This window comes from Chrysemys picta, chromosome 15 (assembly GCF_011386835.1).
Source record: "Chrysemys picta bellii isolate R12L10 chromosome 15, ASM1138683v2, whole genome shotgun sequence".
Taxonomy (NCBI): Eukaryota; Metazoa; Chordata; order Testudines; family Emydidae; genus Chrysemys; species Chrysemys picta.
The window spans coordinates 25,502,337-25,522,922 of NC_088805.1; the positions used below are offsets into that span (position 1 = coordinate 25,502,337).

The window sequence follows — 20,586 nt, forward strand, 5'->3', positions numbered from 1 at the left end:
AGCTCTTCTGATTTTTCCAGTATAATTCAATCCCCATACTCATTCCTACATGCCAAATGTTTGGAAGAAAGGGCCTTGTGTGTCTGGGGCTGTCCTTCCCGTTTCCAGTGGATGCCACTGCTAAGTGGGAGGGCACTGGGCCTGCGGGTGTGTGCTTTTTTTGGTTCTCTGTGGGTGCTAAAGCCAGAGGAAACATCTGAGAGCCTGAGCTAGAAAATGCTAGACTAACCAGCTGTGTGTACTCTCTCTCTCTGTTCCCTGGGCCAGACTCTGAGTTCAGTTGCGCTGGTGCAAATGTGTAATTACTGATTTATGACTTGTCCCGTTTTCTTAACTCCTTTACTGTCCGCTGGGTAACTTTAAACAAGAAGGCTTCCATGAAGCTGTACATTGGCTCGATCAGCTCTGTGGGTTTCTCTGAGTGGGAAGTGAATGCAGTGTTTTTGGTTTGGGTTTTAACTCTAAAAGGCAAAAGGGAGGAGTTAGAGGAACAAGAATGGTCGGGTTCCATTGTTCACCTCCACTTCTTCTTTTGTTGCTCTCGTCCTATATTTTTTAATTTCTCCTTTCCACTTGCATCTGCCACTCATTTCATTCTTGCCAGGTCCCATTGCCTTCCCATCACGCTCGCCGATAACCCCGGGAAGAGTGGGCCAGGTGTTTCATGTGCGGCTCAGGCAAACACAGTGCGGCTAACAGTTTTGTAGATGTACTAACCACAGGAGCTAACCAGTTACAAAGGCCGGCGCTCTTGGTGTCATTGCAAAACACCACGCTCTCCATGTTACAGTTTCTCTTCTGCATTTGACACCGAGTGGTCTTGGAAGAAGTAGCCTGGAAGTGAAATACATACCATAGAACAGTAGATTTATGCAAAACAGTGTTTGAGTCTTGCTACTGGGTATAGCTTAGTGCGGTCCTGAATCACTGAGCCCTCAGTTATGGCTGGATCAGAAATACATTTCTGCGTTTCCAAAATCATAATAGTTAGAGATAGGGAAAGATACTGTGACAGGGTCAGGCCAGATGGCTACAGAAGAGTGATAGAAGGCATATATATTAGTCCCAGATTAAGTAGATCCCTTTTCCCTGGGTAAGGTAACAGGGGCAGTTCCAGAACAAGCAGGAATTTGCTGGAACCAGTTAAGGCAGGCAGGCTAATTAGGACACCTGGAGCCAATTAAGAAGAAGCTGCTAGAATCAATTAGGACAGACTGGCTAATCAGGACACCTGGTATAAAAAGGCTCTCACTCCAGTTAGTGTGTGTGTGTGTGTGTGTGTGTGTGTGTATATATATATATATATATATATATATATATATATATATATATATATATTTAAAAATATATATTAAATATAATTTAATAAATTTAATATATATATTAAAAAAAAAGAAGCTGGGAGTGAGAGGACATGCTGCTGGAGGACTGAGGCGTATAAGCGTTAACAGACATCAGGAGGAAGGTCCTGTGGTGAGGATAAAGAAGGTGTTTGGAGGAGCCCATGGGGAAGTAGCCCAGGGAGTTGTAGCTGTCGTGCAGCTGTTCCAGGAGGCACTCTAGACAGCTGCAGTCCACAGGGCCCTGGGCTGGAACCTGGAGTAGAGGGCGGGCCCGGGTTCCCCCCAAACCTCCCAACTGACCTGGCCTGTGGGTTCTACCAGAGGGGAAGGTCTCTGGGCTGTTCCCCAACCCACATGGTGAATCTCTGAGGCAAGAAAATCCACCAATAAGCGCAGGACCCACCAAGATAGAGAAGGAGCTTTGTCACAATACATTAGGTCTTCAGGTTCGTTCCACGGTAAGTGCATGAACCTTATGATGGATTGCTCCAGATTTTGGCCAGAAATGCCAAAATACCCTGTTTTCCCAGCAGCGTCAGTTCTGACCGATGAAGTCGAGCCAAACAAGCGAGAATTTGGCAATAGAACACAGATTCTGAAATTCCCCTTTGCATCTTCCAGCATGGTGATGTATGTACTTGGGATGTGGACTGAGTGCAGGCCTCGGGCACGTGTGCAAAGAGGTAGTGTCAGTTCTGATGACTAATAATCCATCTCTCTGCCTGACGCATTGTTTTGACTTGCTCTGATTTCTCAGTGGTAACTTCTCCATAGTGTAACACCCGAAAACAAAGTTGGAAGTGGGCCAAATCAGAAGTGTTTCTCTGAATCCTCCTCTGTAAATGGGACCTGGGTAGAAACAGCCCCTAACTTTAGTTTTTACAATTATGAGTGTGCTGATGAGATTTGGCAAAATCCTGAACCGGACCTACCCTTTCCTGGGCGTTTGCCCAGTAAGAATTTGTTTCAAGGCCCTGAATGTATTCTTTTTACATTCATTTCTTGTTTCCCTGTATAACAAAATACCAGAGGGAATACAAAAGCAGCCTGCTGATATGACTGACTGACTTTTTTACATGAGCAGTTCTTAGAACGCCAAATGCAAAAGGGGCTCAGAAACATCTGCCTCTCATATGCTATGTGATATGTACAATAGAGCAGTGGCTCTCAAACTCTTTTACTGGTGACCCCTTTCACATAACAAGTCTGAGTGCGACCCCCCCCCCTAATAAATTAAAAACACTTGAACACCATTATAAATGCTGGAGGCAAAGCGGGGCTTGGGGTGGAGGTTGACAGCTTGTGACCCCCGCGCCCCCCCCATGTAATAACCTCACGACCCCCTGAGGGGTCCTGACCCTCAGTTTGAGAACCCCTGGAATAGAGCATATCCTGTGTAGTGTGGTCATGGACTCAGACTTTAAGGTCAGAAGGGACCACCATCATGATCATCTAGTCTGACCTCCTGTATTCTGGCTCAGTTACTGAAGTCCTCAAATCATAATTTAAAGACTTCAAGTTACAGAGAATCCACCATTTACACTAGTTTAAACCTGCAAATGACCCAGGCCTCATCCTTCAGAAGAAGGTGACACCCCCCTCCCCTGGGGTCTTTGCCAATCTGACCAAGAATAGTATGTTTTTAACCCTTCAAGCACTGATTAAAGAAAAGATGAACGACAGCATGGGTCCTCTGCTCAGTGGAGAAGGTGAGCTGGTAACAGAGGATGATCGGAAGGTGGAGTTGTTCAGTGTCTACTTTGCTGAAGTCTTCTCACAAAAAATAACATGACGGGACGACTAGCGAAGTTACTGTAGACAAGGGTGCAGATTGGGATAAACGAAGAACACGTCGGGGATCTTCTGACCAATTTGAATGAATTCAAATCAGTGGTGCCTGATGCTATTCGCCCCAGGGTACTGAAGGAATTAGCGGAAGAAATCTCGGCGCCACTGGCAATGATGTTTGCAAATTCATGGATAACAGGAGTTCTCCCCAAGGAGTGCCCCAGGAGTTATCCTTATGCAAAGGTTGCAATTGCTAAGATGAAGTGGCAAATAAAGGAGAGCCTAGGGAGCATTGTGCTTTGATGGCTCCTGCGATGGGAGAGGGCAAAAGGACAGGACGGGCCAGATCCTGCGAGTTTTCCAGCTCCCACAGGGCTTCTGGGGTAGGCTTGAGGTCTCGTGGGATTTCGCACTAGATTTGGAGCCATGATAAGCATGTGCTCAGAGCCGCTTTCTGTTTGCTGGTTTCCAGCAGTCAAAGCACCCTCCCTCCCTATCTAGGTTGCTGCGGGCTGTGCTTGTCACCACATTCGGAGTGGGAAGGAATTTCCCTCCATAACAGTAGAATGGGTTTTGCCTTTTGCACCTTCCTCGCAGCAAAACCTAGGGGTTGGGTTTTGGGCAGCCGGAGAGCAGGGATTCTCCCCCTCCTGGGGGGCACAGTGTGGATCTGCGTTAGGTCGGCAGGTGCCCAGTGTGGGGACTTAATGATTTAGGCTGCAGATCCGAAAAAGGTAATATAGTGGGTATCCCAAGGGCATCTCCTTACGAGATGGGGGCATCATGTCTAACCCTTTAGGAGTAGGAGCATTGCCAGCAGATTGAGGGACGTGAACATTCCCCTCTGTTCGACATTGGTGAGGCCTCATCTGGAATACTGTGTCCAGTTTTGGGCCTCACACAAGAAGGATGTGGACAAATTGGAAAGAGTCCAGCTGAGGAGGACAAAAATGATTAGGGGGCTGGAGGACAAGATTTATGAGGAGAGGCTGAGGGAACTGGGATTATTTAGTCTGCAGAAGAGAAGAATGGGGGGGGATTTGATAGCTGCTTTCAGCTACCTGAAAGAGGGTTCCAAGGAGGATGGATCTAGACTGTTCTCAGTGGTACCAGATGACAGAACAAGGAGTAATGGCCTCAAGTTGCAGTGGTGGAGATTTAGGTTGGATATTAGGAAAAACTTTTTCACTAGGAGAATGGTGAAGCGCTGGAATGCGGGTGGTGGAATCTCCTTCCTTAGAGGTTTTTAAGGTCAGGCTTGACAAAGCCCTGGCTGGGATGATTTAGTTGGGGATTGGTCCTCCTTTGAGCAGGGGTTTGGACTAGAACCTCCTGAGGTCCCTTCCTACCCTGAGATTCTATGAAATGCAAACCAGGGCTGGGGCACTACCTGGGGGGACTTGATGGTATTGCTCCTGAGGTCCTCTCTTGCCTCAACCCCTGAAAGGGAAGGGATGCTGGCAGGTGAGTGGAGGCCCCCAGACACCCTCCCTGTGTGATGATTGGGAGCACCAGTGGGGTGTGACAGCTCTGGGCTATCCCCTGATTGGCAGCCTTAGATGTGATTTGACTGAAAAAGCTGTGGCCTGGTTGAAACCCATGTAACGTGTCCTTGCCTTCTTCCACTCCGTGAGCGCACCAACACTATTAAACTCAGGAGGGACTTGAGCCCAGGGCTTGTGGATGTGGGGCCAGATTGTCAAAGGTATGTAGCATGCCTAGTATGATACATTTTTTATTATTTATTCCTCCCCCCCTCCCAAGCACCTCTTATTTATTTCCCCCCCCCCTCTCCAGAAGTGACTAATTGCCATTGAAATCTATCAAACAATTGATTTCAATGGGAATTGGGTTTCTAGGTACCTGTGAATATCCCACTAGGCACTTATCTGCATCCTTAGGTGCCTAAATACATTAAAAAATCAGGCCCATGGGACCAGGCTCCCATCTCTTGTTGGTGTGAAGTTATTCTCTAAAACAGTATCCCAGTGAAACAGCTGTAGACGTAACCCTTTGGGCACCTTGCTGCTGGACCCCAAGTTGTTTGGTGTGCTCATCTGGAGTGTACTCTCCACTTGCCCACCTCAAGACTGCTTGGCTCCTGGAATCTGGTTGGAATATTTATTAAAACAGCATTTTAGCTATAGGCCGCTGCACATAATACAATAAATACATTCAAATTTTAACTAGACACAACTCCCCAAAAGAGACACATTTTAAAAACACACACTTAAAAACAAAGATTAACCCTGAAATCAATGACGCCTTTGAAATCATCCCCTCTAAAACGATACAGTAGAACCTCAGAGTTACGAAAACCAGAGTTACGAACTGACCAGTCAACCACACACCTCATTTGGAACCAGAAGTACACAATCAGGCAGCCCCAGAGACCCCCCCGCCCCCCCTCCCAAAAGGCAATACAGTACAGTACTGTGTTAAATATAAACTACAAAAAAATAGAGACAGCAGCATTTTTCTTCTGCATAGTGAAGTTTCAAAGTTCTATTAAGTCAATGATCAGTTGTAAGCTTTTGAAAGAGGAACCCTAATGTTTTGTTCAGCATTATGAACGACCTCCGTTCCTGGGGTGTTCGTAACTCTGAGGTTCTACTGTATGTGAAAACAAGATTAAAATAATCTTTGGAGTCATCTTGATTAGAAAGAGCCTCTCTTTCACATACTTGAATTACTAGGCGAGGTACCATCGGAAAAAGGCAGAGAAACGTCCCTGTTGTCTTGCCCTCTGGCTGCAGCAAGGCAGGATTTTTTTCAGAGATTCTAGGACTGGAAGGGACCTCGAGAGGTCATCGACAGGATGGTAGCCGGTGTCTGTCACAGTGACTAGTTTGGGTTTCCCTGGCACAGAAGCAAACCCCAGTGCTGAAGGGAGAGAACCAGCTCAGGAATCCGGGCAGCTGAGTCCCCCGTGGCAGGTTCAAGCAAGGCGCATCTGTAAGCACTTTGGCTTTGTTCCGGTGTTCCGATGGATTGGCTGCAAGCGGAGGCAGCTGGCTCTCAGCACGCAGGGCTTTGAGGGATGACAAACACAAAACATGTCTGTGAATTGGGGGCGGGGGGAGGGGGAGGCACAAAAGTATGCTCTGTCTGAAAGGAAGAGTCTCATCCCGCCTTTGGTGGTGTAATACTCTGCCTGGCACACAGCAGCGGGAGGTGTGAGGTACTTGTTTATGGATTTCTAGGCTGTTACCTCCCTCCCCCTCCCCCCCCTTCGTTTAGAATATACTGAGAGGAAACAGCCTGTCTGGTGTTGGCTGCTGCGTCTGACGCTCTGTCAGAATCACTTTTTCCCCCCACGCCCTTAAAAAAAATAAGTGAGAGCGAGTCTGGTACAAGTGGAAGGTGCCAGACTGACGGCCCTGGAGACTGAGGGCCTGTGTTTATTCACAGAACAGATGCAGCCCAGGCAGACTTCCCTGCGCTGCCTGGCCAGCGTGCCGAACACCTGACCTGGAGCACCTCCAGCCCGGAGAAATTCAGTATTTTGAACCCATCCAACGCTGGCCTCTCTGGGACCGCCAGTTGGGGCAGTCGGATAGGTGCTATTGATGCTCCTCCACTGGAAAAGGGGTTGATGCAACTTATTTTACATAGAGGGAAAGTGTGGCCTGGGATTCAGGAGACCTGATGTTGTTACCTTGGGCAAGTCCCCTTGCCTCGCCGTGCTTTGTACACTGAGGTGACACCATTGACCTACTCCACAGGAATGTTGTAATGCTTGTAAAACCCATTGAGATTCCCTAGGACTTGTGTAGCATCTTCCACCTGGGATTGTTATTGAAAAGGTTATGATTGGCGCCAAGGCAGTGTCTCTCTCTGCCCTGTCGATTAGTCTATCTTCGCTACTGAGGAGTGGCTTTAGGAGCTCAGTGGAATGGCAATAGGCTATAGAGCATTTCATTGTGAGGATACCAGTTCAAATCCAGCGGAGCCCTAGCTTCTCGCCTGGGATGGCCAGCTGGTGCCGGTTATGGTGGTGGTGGGCTGTTTGTGAGGTGGACACTGGGCACCCTGTTGAGAGAGGTTAGTTTGATACCAGTTGTGACAAAGAAGGGCTTGCAGATATGGGTACTCAGAAAGGGCAGGCAATAGACCTGGTGATGGGACTGGAGCTGACTTTCACATGAACCTTTTGGAAGGGTTCCTGGGGACAGGTAGTGGTCAGCATTGCTGCGCCCCAGAGCATGTGTTTCCAGGGAGGTATTGTGCACTCTGGATCTCCACAGCATTGGGGTGGCGCTCACAGGATTTCCCCTGCTGCTTCAACAGGGGCTGGCGAAAAGGTTTATACAACACATAGTACATCCTGGAGTGGTCACCTTTCTGGCACTGCTCCCACTGGCTGCCATGGGGGGACATTGTGCTGTCCTTTCGATCTTCCCCGCTTCCAATGTGTGGCAGCCTGGACCTGCAAAAGTTGCTGCTTGGAGTAGCTGCTGACACTTCCCTTTGCACAAGCAGGGCAATACCCATAGGGAAAGGAACTTCTCTGGGTTTTGATCTAGGAGGAACTGTCCATGCACTTTGTGGATGGCTAGGAACTGGCAGCTCTCTTGTGATCCTGGCTTGAAGGAAGGAAGGCTTGAACCCTGTTGGCGGCATTGCTCTGGGGAAGTCACCTCTGCATTTCATCTCACTGCTTTCCCTGACAGTTTATTGATTGCAGGCTTTTTCTTGGAAGGAGCCGTAAGACTTCCCCTTAGCTTGTTCAGTTGACTGTGCCAGCTGGAACGCAGGAGCTAAGAAAAGTATTTCAGGATCTACTGTTGGTACAAGTCGTACCATGAATACTTGCAAAGGAATGTTCTGGCAAGATTACAGGGCTGAATTTTTTTTTTTTTTTCAATTTTAATCTGTAGGAGAAATGAGAATAATTGGGTTGAGTGTAGCGTGGCAGGTGGAGTGTGTGTGTGTGTAACGGATTTTAGTCAAATTTTCTTATTAATACAAGAAAATTTGGCTAGATAATGGTTTCACTGGGAGAAATTGTAGCCGTAATGTACGGGACACATGTTTATCGGTGGTAAAGTGAGTCACTGTTTTCAGGGGAGGTAGATTATATCACCGGTTTGTGAGCCATGCCCTGTCTTTGGAGTTTCTCCACCGAGCAACGATTCGGGTTTTAGAGAGTTCACCCAGCACTGATGTGAAGTATGTTCCCTTTGACGATAATGATTTTTAGGGTTTGTTAACCAGCTGCCAGGTTTCTGTGGCAGTCAGGAGTAGCCACGTGTGTTATAGAATGAGGGATGGCCTAATTGCTATGTTTATTGAGTATGATTAATCCCCCTGACTGACGAGCCCAGGGAGTCATGGGAGTTGGAAACGTGTAGAAAGCCGCCACAATATGCGGCTAAGGAAATAATGTGCAGTTTTTCCATCTTAATCGGTTTTGGGCCAAATGGCACCAAATGTTCCAGAATTAACAGCGCGATCACTCTGCTTTTATTTACTCTGCTTAATTAAGGTTCTATTTTAAAGGTGACCCCGCCCCCTTTTCAGCTAAAGGCTGTAATGCTGGCTTCGATCCGCTCCAGCCATAGCCCGTCATGTGTTTTTTTTTTTCACAACATTAAAATTATGTTCTTGGTGTGATTTTTGCTAAAATCAATGTGGGAAAATAATGGATGAAAGCCACATCTGGATATTGGTTCCCTATGTTAAGATCAGCTCCAACAAGCTTCTTCAATTCCCATTGAAGCTAGGTTGAGTTAAGGTGCTCAGCACCTCAGCGGATCAGGTCCTTTGAAGGGCGAGGTTTTCAATATAGCTTTATTTTTTGTAAAACAGGCACAGGAATCTTACCTCCTAGCCCTTGTTCTCCCAAGGCCTGGATTCAAATGAAGCTCAGGTCATGCTGAAATGAACATGGTAGTGTCAACTTCATAATTTACATACATCTGTCTCCTTTGCCATGATGGGAGAAGATTGTTCTGAGGAGAAGTCCTGTGCTTTGCGTGACTGGACCAGTGTGGCTTGGGTAGAGTAATGCAAGGAAGCTTTCACTACTCTGCTTGGTTGATATTTTGCTTTCCTCAACACTGAGCTGTTCATATTTTGGAATGAAAACTAGAAATGTAGGGTTCTCATCATTATGAATTTCATCCCACAGGGCAAACTCTTCTGCATTGCCACTTTTGTGACACAGAACTTCATTGTGACGCAGTGATGTTTGTATAAGTCACTTCACGAAGCAGTTTCCTTGCAATGATATGCTGACCCAGAGTTCTTTTCTGGGAGGGGAAAATAGTCTTGCAAGGTGTCATTCTCCTGGTGAAATTGGGAAGACCCTACAATCTTCAGGATAAATGGTGATTCTAGCACAAATATGAACTAAGTATTATCCGCCCACACGCCAAATTTTTAAGGTGTTAGGGAAAGAAGAGCTGACAATCCAAAGACGCACACGATTACTTGTTCTCTTTCTATTGAGTCAGCCTGTGCTGTCCCATGTGGCACAGTGTTAAAGTTTATGCTGGTTCTGTGCATGAATAAAACAGGCAGTGTGCGTGGAGCTCTTTCCTTTAGCAGAAGCTTTTAAATATTCAAGTTTTAAATAAACCCAGTACTTTCACCTAAACTGAGATTGACTTGGTAGAAGCAAGCTGAAAGGCTTGTGCCAGGCTGCTGAGGGAAAGCTACCTGCCCTCTGGTAGGACTTCCCACTGGTGGCATTATGAAGAACCACATATGATAGCCTGGCCTGAGGCAGTCAAACTTCTGTGGAGATTTGGCAAAATCAAAGTTCAAGCAAGTGGTGAGCTAACTGTTCTGTACTTACACAATTCATCATCTGAATCCTTCCCGTGCCATCAGACGCCACTTAGGGCATAAACAAGGCTGCTCCATCCCTGTCTGTCCTGGGCCGCTTTTGGCATGTCCTCTGTTAAGTCCCGTAAGCTCTCCTTCACTGAGTAGTGTCTGACAGAGGGATTCTTTCACTCAGTCCCTTTTTGTGTGTTCCTTCACCAGCAACTACACATCACACACAGAAACACTAACCCAGGAACCAATCCCTGTAGCAAACCTTGTTGCCTACTCTGTCCCCATATCTACTCTAGTGACACCATCAGAGGACCCAACCACATCAGCCATACCATCAAGGGCTCATTCACCTGCACATCTACTAATGTTATATATGCCATCATGTGCCAGCAATGCCCCTCTGCCATGTACATTGGCCAAACCAGACAGTCCCTACGTAAAAGAATAAATGGACGCAAATCGGATATCAGGAATGGTAACATACAAAAGCCAGTAGGAGAACACTTCAATCTTCCTGGACATTTTATAACAGATTTAAAAGTAGCTATACTTGAACCAAAAAACTTCAGAAACAGACTTCAAAGAGAAACAGCAGAACTAAAATTCATTTGTAAATTTAACACTATTAATTTGGGCTTGAATAGGGACTGGGAGTGGCTGGCTCATTACAAAAGCAGCTTTGCCTCTCCTGGAATTGACACCTCCTCATCTATTATTGGGAGTGGCTTACATCCACTCTGATCGAATTGGCCCTGTCAACTCTGGTTCTCCACTTGTGAGGTAACTCCCTTCTCTTCATGTGCCATTATATAATGCCTGCATCTGTAATTTTCACTCCATGCATCTGAAGAAGTGGTTTTTTACCCACGAAAACTTATGCCCAAATAAATCTGTTAGTCTTTTAAGGTGCCACCTGACTCCTTGTTGTTTCAGCTGCCGGGTGGCACGCCTGCCGTGGCAGACAGGGCTTTGTTCTTAAAACATGGCCCAGATATTTCCTTCTCCTTTTCTGGATAGCTTTAGAGATAAGGGGTTGTGGGCATTTGTTATAAATCCACTCCATTTAATACCTAGTATTTTTCAAAGGAATTTTGACATCTGTCTGTAAGTGGTGGATTTGATAGTCTAGTGAGTAATTTGTTTAAATGTAATGTTTAATATAAGGAAGTATTTTTTCCCCCAATGCACAGTCAACTTGTGAAACTTATTGCCAGGGGATGTTGTGAAAGCCAACAGTATAACTGAGTTCAAAAAAGAATTAGATAAGTTCATGGAGGATAGGTCTGTCAATGGCTACTAGCCAAGATGGTCAGGGACGCTACCCCATGCTCTGGGTGTCCCTAAATCTCTGACTTCCAGAAGCTGGGACTGGCTGACAGGGGATGGATCACTCGATAATTGCCTGGTCTCTTCATTCCCCCTGAAGCATCTGGCACGGGCCATTGCTGGAAGACCGGATACTGGGCCATTAAGGACCATCGATTTGACACAGTATGGTCATTCTTATATTCTAATTAAACACTTTTGTAACAGAAAAATCTTTGTCTGCTAACCACCAAAATCTTCTCAGCTGGAGAGAAACAAGCGCAAAAAAAAAGCCACCAGTTAATGCAAATCAGTTTCCAACCCAGGGGGGCCTGTTGATCGGCCTCGAAAAAACATTCTAGAGACTTTTGCTGGCATCTGGGGCCTTGTCTGCATTTGAGAGATGCAGTATACTTGTGCCGTTGTTGCTAAAACTGGTTCTGCTCCCCCAGTGTGAACAAAATTGGGAGGAGCCCTCACGCAGACTGGCTGCTGCTGACATTGTAAACGGTATGGATAAAATCCTGGCCTCATTGAAATCAGTGGGAGGTTTGCCATTGATTTCAGTGGAGCCAGAATTTCATGCTGTGTCCTACAACCCTGCTTCAGTTTCCCCAGTGTAGAGCTTGGAGATTATGGTTAGGTGAGGGAAATGGGACACAACCGGTGTGGGACTGTCACCATTTTCAATTACTCTAGGTCGCTTCTGAGGAAAGTCTCATCGATTGGGAGCCCTTGTGTAAAATGATTTTTCTGATGTATATTTCAAAGAGAGACTGCTAAAGTTAATGGGTCCAAAGCATTAACTGCTTTGGAAATTACACATCTTTTATATGATCCTCATTAATCTATGTGCTGCCAGCAGTGTTCTGGGCACTTCCATGCAGTACTTCCTGCCAGATCTCTAAAAAGGATGTTTTTTCACCAAAGTCAGGCCTACAGACTGACTTTAAATTAAAACGACACTTCTAGCAACTTTACAGAACCAGTCCAGGATGCGTGTGTGTGATGAATTTCAGCATCTCTCCAGTCACAGGATTCTCTTTGGAAGTGCTCAGAGCACTAGAATATCTCTTGGGGTCTCCGACAAAGACCAGGCATGCTCCAAACTCAGAACTGGGGGAAAGTGTTGTGTGCACGTATCAAAATCCCATCTCGTGGGTCCCTTTTTTTTGGTCTGCTGGCGTTGAGTGTGTCCTTTAAAGATAACACTTCCATTTAAATAGCGAGGAACTTCATTATTGCCAGAGGAATGGTGATAACAGTCTGAAAAATATGTAATAGTGTTAAAGGTTTTGGCCTCATCCCGCTTTTTGTCTCACCCAGAGTTGGCAGCCCATTGGAGAACGTGGTTATAAAAGACGTGAAGGAGAACCCAAAAGGTTCCGTTGATTTGAGGAACAAAGTGATGTCCTTCTGAGAGACACTGAGGGCAGTTTTAGTTAATGCAAGAACTTTATTCATTATTAATTATTATTATTATTTATTTTATCTTTACGGTTTGAAAAGTTCAAGCGCACCCCCTCCTGGAGATTTGACTTTGCTAACAAAACAAATGAGAAGATAAAGTCAAGATCAGCTCAGGTCTTCCCTGGCTTCGCTGCTCCCAGGGTTCCTTCTGCTCAGCACACCCCCTAGAGCGTGTCTCCCCCTAGAGGAAAACACGCTCAACTTCCTTTATGTTCAACTAATGACACCTTAGTCAGTGAAGCAACAAAATCCATGTAACACTTTCCTAGCCATTTCTGGCAAACCTTGCAAGCCTGTTACAACCCCACTTTTATAAATGATACAGACTTAAAAGCAGCCATGAGTACAGTATGACAAAAAATCTATTTGTAGGAGGGCATCTGCAACAATGCCTGACCCTGCAATTTGATGAGTACTCTCAGTACGCATTTGATTGCACTGGGAGTTGCTTAGTAATTTGCATGAAATCCTAACAGTTTATACTTTACTAATTCCAAGTGTCGGTTGCCAAAGATTAGCCCGTTGGTGTTTAGTTACTGGTTGTGCAATTGAACATGACATTAGAAACGCTCTTTTCCTTTAAAAACAGGAGTACTTGTGGCACCTTAGAGACTAACAAATTTATTAGAGCATAAGCTTTCGTGGACTACAGCCCACTTCTTCGGATGCATACCAATCATGAGGTTGATGGATTTCCACTCCATACGGCTAAATGCAGTGCCTTGCATAATGACAGGTTTCAGAGTAGCAGCCGTGTTAGTCTGTATCCGCAAAAAGAACAGGAGTACTTGTGGCACCTTAGAGACTAACAAATTTATTAGAGCATAAGCTTTCGTGGACTACAGCCCACTTCTTCGGATGCATACCAATCATGAGGTTGATGGATTTCCACTCCATACGGCTAAATGCAGTGCCTTGCATAATGACAGGTTTCAGAGTAGCAGCCGTGTTAGTCTGTATCCGCAAAAAGAACAGGAGTACTTGTGGCACCTTAGAGACTAACAAATTTATTAGAGCATAAGCTTTCGTGGACTACAGCCCACTTCAAGAACTGGAAATTTCTGGAATGAAATGGCCAGGTGGGTCTATTTTGGAGAAAATGCAACATTAACTGAAACAGAATGTAACTAAACTTTTTTCTAGCGGGAGTTATTTTTACTCTAATGGCAGTGCCATTGCTGCATAAAAGTCCATTGTAAAGATCTCGCTACAGGCGTGAATGTGGAGAATGAAAGGTGTGAAGATTTCTAGCAATAGCATTTTATTTCCAAACAAGAAAGGCTGAAGGAATTGTATTGGGTAAAGTAATCTCAGGAGCAGTTTGAAATTCCTCAGGATGAAAGTCAACAGACGTTCCAGTGGATGTGGAAATGGAAAGAAAATAAGTAGCCTATAATGTAATAGTTGCTTGGCACAGTATAGTCCTGAGTCATGGTAGAGAACTGTGATCTTAAAATTGTATTATTTTATCTTGAAAAATGTCTCAATGTAATGAATACGCTTGAATCTAGGTTTGTGGGGGTTTTTGCAAGTCCTAAAGCTTCAGACCAGTCTCTTGGCAATTAGCAGCTCCTTGGTAATATATGCTTTAAGAAAACAGGATTCTGATTTTAATTACCTTTGTGCACCAGAGTCTGGGTGTTGAAATATTTCAACACCCTCCCTGCTCAGCAGTTGCTGTTTGTTATTTAGTGTTAGAGCAGAACATGAAATGTTGAACTGCAGTGGTGGGTAGACAGAATTTGCCCCCCGGGGACTGGGCAGAACAGGAAACTTGAGAGGTGCCACAGGGTGTTTCAAGGCTGGCTAGAAAAGCGCCGTATCATTCAAGTGAAATGATCGGTATTTCAGAGTCTTACTTTGAAAAGTAGCTACGTAAAGGGCAAATTTCCTCTCTGCTATACTTGGAGGCTTAAGTGGCAAAAATAATGCAAGTGTGGAACTGATCTTTATCCTCTTATCTCCTCAACTGAAAGTGAACAAGCCACATTTGATTCCTGTCTGTATATCAGCAGAATTGTTTACTGAACTCCAGCAGTTTCCCCTGTGCCAAGCCCATGGCAGACAATGGGGGTTGTCACTGGCAGTGTAGTTTGGCCTGCAGAATCTTTGTTACTGGTGGTGATATGCAAGATCCTGGCTTGCTTCTTGGAACGCATGCTGAGTTTGCAAGCCCAACAGTTGAGGGATTGGGGGCTTCTTTATCTCGTAAACTAAATTCATTTGATATGGAAACCCGTTGGTGCATTTACAGAAAACTTTCACATCAAATGGACTGAATGTGATTATTTTTCAGGAGGATCCCTCCTCTCTTTAATTGCTTTGGGCCTGACCCAAAGCCTGGTGAGGTCCCCCCCCCCCCGCCCCCCCGCCGATTTTTTCACCCTGCTTTTGTATCAATCAAATAACTTGTTTTATTAGGAAAACACATTACATTGCATGAGATATATGTATTATGATAATACATTAGTCTGTGTGTATATGCAAAGCTGCCTGTTGAAGTAAAGCTATATGTATTAGTCTAGAACAGTGTTTCCCAAACTTGGGACGTCGCTTGCGTAGGGAAAGCCCCTGGTGGACCGGGCCGGTTTGTTTACCTGCCGCATCCGCAGGTCCGGCTGATCACGGCTCCCACTAGCTGCAGTTCGCTGCTCCAGGCCAATGGGAGCTGCTGGAAGCAGGGGCCTGTACGTCCCTCGGCCCGCGCCGCTTCCAGCAGCTCCGATTTACGGTTCAGAACACCAGGAATTATTCAAAAGTTTAAAACAAAAACAGGAGAAAAGGATTAAGTTGAATGTATGTGCTACAAATGGTGGGGCCCAATTATTAAATCTAAATATTTATAGACTAATAGTTCTATGTCTACAACAGTAAACTGTTTATTCAAATAAAAAGTTTTATTTGGGGATTAGAGATGTATTGTTTTCTCAAACTCAGAGGTGGCTGTTTTAGTTCTGCGGCAAACCACATTGAATTCCATTCATCGAAGCATTAATCTACTGCAGGGTTCTCAAACTTCATTGCACTGCGACCCCCTTCTGACAACAAAAATTACTACACGACCCCAGGAGGGGGGACCGAAGCCTGAGCCCCCGCAAGTCCTGCAGTCCCAGACAGGAGGGCCAAAGTCAAAGCCTGAGCCCTACTGCCCCGGGCATGAGGGCCAAAGCCGGAGCCACAGGGCTTCAGCCACAGGTGAGGGGGCTGTAACCTGAGACCCGCCACCCCAGGCTTCAGCTTCGGCCCTGGGCCCCAACAAGTCTAACGCCAGGCCTGGCGACCCCATTAAAAAGGGGGTCACGACCTAAGTTCCCTCTAAGCTGCATGGCTGTGCAGCTGCCTATTAAACCCCGCGCAGGGGAGAGGCACCCCTCCCCGCCAGCCCCAGCATAGACCTGCCCTGGTCTTACCAGGGCTGCGGGAGAGAAGCCCCACCCTCGGCCCAGCCTGGCCTAGGCCCGCCGGAGCTACCAGGGAGAGGAGTCCCTTCCCGCCTGCCGAAGTGCGGACTTGCCACAGCCGGGGAAGAGGAGCCCCTCCCCCTGCCTAGCCGTGCCGGAGTTGCCATGGCTGGGGAGAGGCGCCTCTCCCCCAACCCCGAGCTGCTGCGGTGAGAGAGGACTGGGGGGAGTCCTTTCTCCCCACCGCAGCCCCAGGGCAGCCTGTACCCTGAACCCCTCATCCCTGGCCCCACCCCAACTCTCTGCCCCAGCCCTGAGCCCCCTCCTTTCCCACAAACCCCTCAGCCCCACCCCAGAGCCCGCACCCCCTCGCACCCCAACCCTCTGCCACAGCCCTGAGCCCCCTCCTGTACCCCAAACTCCTCATCCCCAGCGCCACCCCAGAGCCTATACCCCCAGCCAGAGCCCTCATCCTCCAACACTCTGAACCCCTCGGCCCCGCCCCCACCACATGAATTTTATTATGTGCACCAATATGAAGGTCACATATCCCCTCCATATTGATGCACATAACAAAATTCATTCCGCACATGGATGTAAAAAATTAGAGGGAACACTGGTCTCGAACCACTTTGGGGTCCTGATCCAGAATTTGAGAAATGCTGATCTACTGAATACTTTCCCCCATCCTTCCGTCCACCAAAATAAACCTCGATATTTACTCTGCAAAATTAATCTTTTTCCCACCGATTTTTACCTGTTTTTGTTATTGTAGTAATAAACATTGATAAATTCCTGGGAAAAATTAAATAAAATAAAAACTAAAAACAAAGGACCCTACAGATAAACCACTGAGGGACAGAGAAATCTAGTGATTTGTCTAGGACTAGACAAGAAGTCATTGGCAGAGTTGAGAAATGAATCCAGATCTTCTGAATCCCCATTTGGTGCCGTTCCCGCCAGTCCATCTTTTCCCTGGATAGCCTACCGCAGGGGGGGGGAGGGGTGTGGTGTGTGTTGTGAGGCACAAAACCGACGAGCACCGGTTTTTAGCTGCCTGGGAAGTGTAAATCAAGTTGAACACTTTATCCTCCCTTGTCGGGTTATAACCCTTTAGGAATTCTCAATGTGGAAACGCGGGAGCCCCGTGCCTGCTAGAATGGCTGCTTGTGACTCTAAAACTGCCTCTCGCTTTCTCCCCAGGGCGCAGGAGTTACACCTGAGAGCCGAGCCCCACTCCTATCTCTCTGACATGAGCAAACAGTCAGAAATAGAGTTCATTGAAACCAAACGTCCGCGGCTGGACCTGCTGCAAGACTCGCTGATGCGGCACTCGCCTCTACTCAACCAAAATCAGCAGGGAGGGACGGAAGATCTCTCAAAGGTAAGGAAAAGAGCCCCACACAGCCTTAGGGCGCTAAGCAGGTGCAGCCCATGTGTTCTATGGCGCCTGTGGGAATTGCATTTGCTTTACTGCCTGGCTCCTACAGGTTGCCTATGGGTAAGATTAAGATTTTATCACAGTTACTTTTAGTGAAGGTCAGGGACAGGTCACGGGCAATAAACAAAAATTCACGGAAGCCTGTGACCTGTCCCTCGTTTTTACTAAAAATAACTGTGACAGAAGGGGCTGACGGGGAGATGAGAGCCTGAGCCCTGCTGTGGGGGGCTCCAGCACCTGCGGCAGCTGGGAACATTGGGCGCCTGCAGCGGCTGGAAACTGCGGGGGCCCCCACCAGCGGACAGCTCCAGCCCCGCCACCCTGGGCTGAAGCAGAAAATGTCTCCGAGGTCTCTGGAAATCACAAAATCCGTGACCTCTGTGACATAATCTTAGCCTTGCCTATGGGGCCTGTAATTCTGTAGTTCCTTGAAGGCTCCATGCACCATTTGATGCAATACAGCCTTGATGGCTCTAGCATTCTGCTAGATGTTGTCAGGGCTGGATGCCCTGTTCTAAGGGGTGTAGGTTTTCATTGTAACTAGTATAATATGCATGCGTTTACTAGGCTGTTAGACATTCCAGTCACTAGAGCAGCTTGACACTGCCCTTGACCCCGCATGGCGTTGGGAAGCCCTGCTCCTCTGGATATTGGGCCCTCTGATGTAATTTTACTTGATCTTTTTCTTTCATCCTGTCTGTCTATTTGCTAGCTGTGTGTGAAGTGTTCTGTGGCTGGCTGGTGGCTCTGTTCCCCTCATTACAGTTGTACTTCCCTTGCTGTGAACATTTCTGAGTCATCTCGATGAAGGAGAATAAGTTACACACACTGAACGGCGGGAAGAGCAGCCCTTTATAATCTTACACAATGAAGCCTCCCTCATCCGAACCTCATTTAACAAAATAACTCATTTGTCTGAAACGGCACTGCCTCCCCCTGTAATAACTGTGATTTAAAAATCCCCAGCTTAGTGAACTCCTGCTTATTTGGATCAGTTTTGATGCTGCGTTTGGATAAACAGCATTTGACTTTTCCCTCAGTCTGAAATTCTGTCCAGATTCATGTCTGTCAGTGTTGGCAGACAGATGGCATTAGCCTGATCGAGCCATAGCTCATTTTTATGGTGCATCTAATTCTGGGCTGTCGATGTGAGTTCTTTGGACTCTGAGCCCGTTGATTAATAAAACTGGACCCAAGTTGCATTGAAAATGAATAGGTTAAGTATCCAAATCTAGGGGTAATGTGTGTGCGTTTCACGCTAATTGCTTTCCCGCTTGGGAGTGCCAGAACATGGCGATTTCTCCTGATCTAGAGGCATGGGCGACCATGGTTGCAAACCTCCAGTAATGGAGATGCCACCTAAGAAAGAGAACGGCATTGTTCGGCTTCCAGGGGAATCTCATCAAGCCGTCCTGAGCGGGAAAGACATGTAGTTTCAACTAGAAGGGTGCAAAGCTGGAGAGAATGAGGATGTTCAGGGATCCCAGAGGACTATTATGGTGGACCTCCCTGGTGGTGGCGGAGAAGCTCTGGAATGAAGCTGATACAACCAGTGCTCTGATGGCTCAGATCCCTGTATAATTAGTGAAAAGTGACAAAGAGTCCTGGGGCACCTTATAGACTAACAGACGTATTGGAGCATAAGCTTTCGTGGGTGAATACCCACCTCGTGTATAATTAGTGAGACTCCATTGGAAAGGGGTAGAGCAGTCTGCACTTAATGACCAGTACTGTGTGGGACTAGGACACCTTCCCCAGGTGAATCAGATCTCTCCCCTACAGCCTTGATAGTATTTTCCTTTGAAATAACCCTTCCTGGGCATCCTAGCCCCTTGCATTCCACAGCCACTACTGTTCCAGAAAGCATCATCAATGAGGAGGTAGTGTGACCACCCCGGAGTTTTTCTTTCAACACCATTGGGATGGAACCACGTGTTCAGCTGACTGCTGGATTAGATACCTTGTGATGGGGTGGAAAACAAACCCTTCGACTATGTGGTTTAAAGCAAAAAGCTCTTGTCGAGAAACTGTCAAAAGCTTCTCTATCTACACATTATTTCAATCAACACTTTTGATGGCCAAGACTATAACAGGGTTCAAAAAATAACTAGATAAGTTCATGGAGAATAGGTCCGTCAGTGGCTATTAGCCAGGATGGACAGGGATGGTGTCCCTAGCCTCTGTTTGCCAGAAGCTGAGAATGGGTGATATGGGATGGATCACTTGATGATTCCGTGTTCTGTTCATTTCCTCTGGTGCACCTGGCATTGGCCTCTGTCGGAAGCCAGGGTACTGTGCTAGATGGACCTTTGGTCTGACCAGTTTGGCCGTTCTTATGATGTTTTCCAGAGAGAAATGTATAAGCTAAGCCACTTGGAAGCCTTAGCTAATGAGTATAGAGAGAGAGCAGTTGCTTCTTGGTCTGTGACACGTCTTATGGTCATTTTCTGGGAGTGTCAAGTGTTTGTTTAAAAAAAATAGATCAGTGAGATACAATTCAGGAGAAATATGCTCCTACTGGAGGGATTTGAAATTTCAGAGTCTGTATTGAGAACAGGATCTGCTATTTCAAACTGGTGGGAATCTTAGTGGAGCCTGAAATCACCATTTGAAATTTTCCTTTGTTCCATCACCCAGGAAATGAAATTAAGTGATCTCTCTTAACCCCGTACTATGGATTGCTGATTGTCCTCAGCTCCCACTGAAGTGGAGGGGAGGTGAGGGCTTCCAACATCTCTTGAAAGCCTAGCACAGGTGTGGTGCTAGAACCCTTCATCCCAGAAGATCCATCGTATGCCTTTTCAGTGCCTTATAGACCAGGTTGGAAGGGTCCTCTGGGTTTATCTAGGCCATTTGCCCCCATAATAGAACAAGGCTGTCTTCTACCCTAAACCAAGAAAGGCCACCTTTTGGCACTCACTGGTGTCAGTGTACATCTAAAATAACTACTAGCCTTCATGGAGTTATTCTAATCCATTCTTACATAGGCACCCCAGCTCGCTCGTCTAATTAAATCTTCAGCAATATTTCTCCACTCCTGGCAGAGTTCCAC

The 20,586-nt window shown here is 46.5% G+C and overlaps 1 protein-coding gene across 30 annotated transcripts in view; it reads left to right on the forward strand.

Moving 5' to 3' along the window:
- The window catches only part of NCOR2 (nuclear receptor corepressor 2), a 395,046-nt gene that overhangs the window by 141,374 nt on the left and 233,086 nt on the right, over positions 1-20,586 (forward strand). For all 30 annotated transcript variants that reach the window (XM_065568677.1, XM_065568676.1, XM_065568680.1 and 27 more), the window contains exon 4: positions 17,297-17,477. In XM_065568677.1, the coding sequence (XP_065424749.1) occupies positions 17,297-17,477 (181 nt within the window). The remainder of the gene's footprint in view (positions 1-17,296; positions 17,478-20,586) is intronic.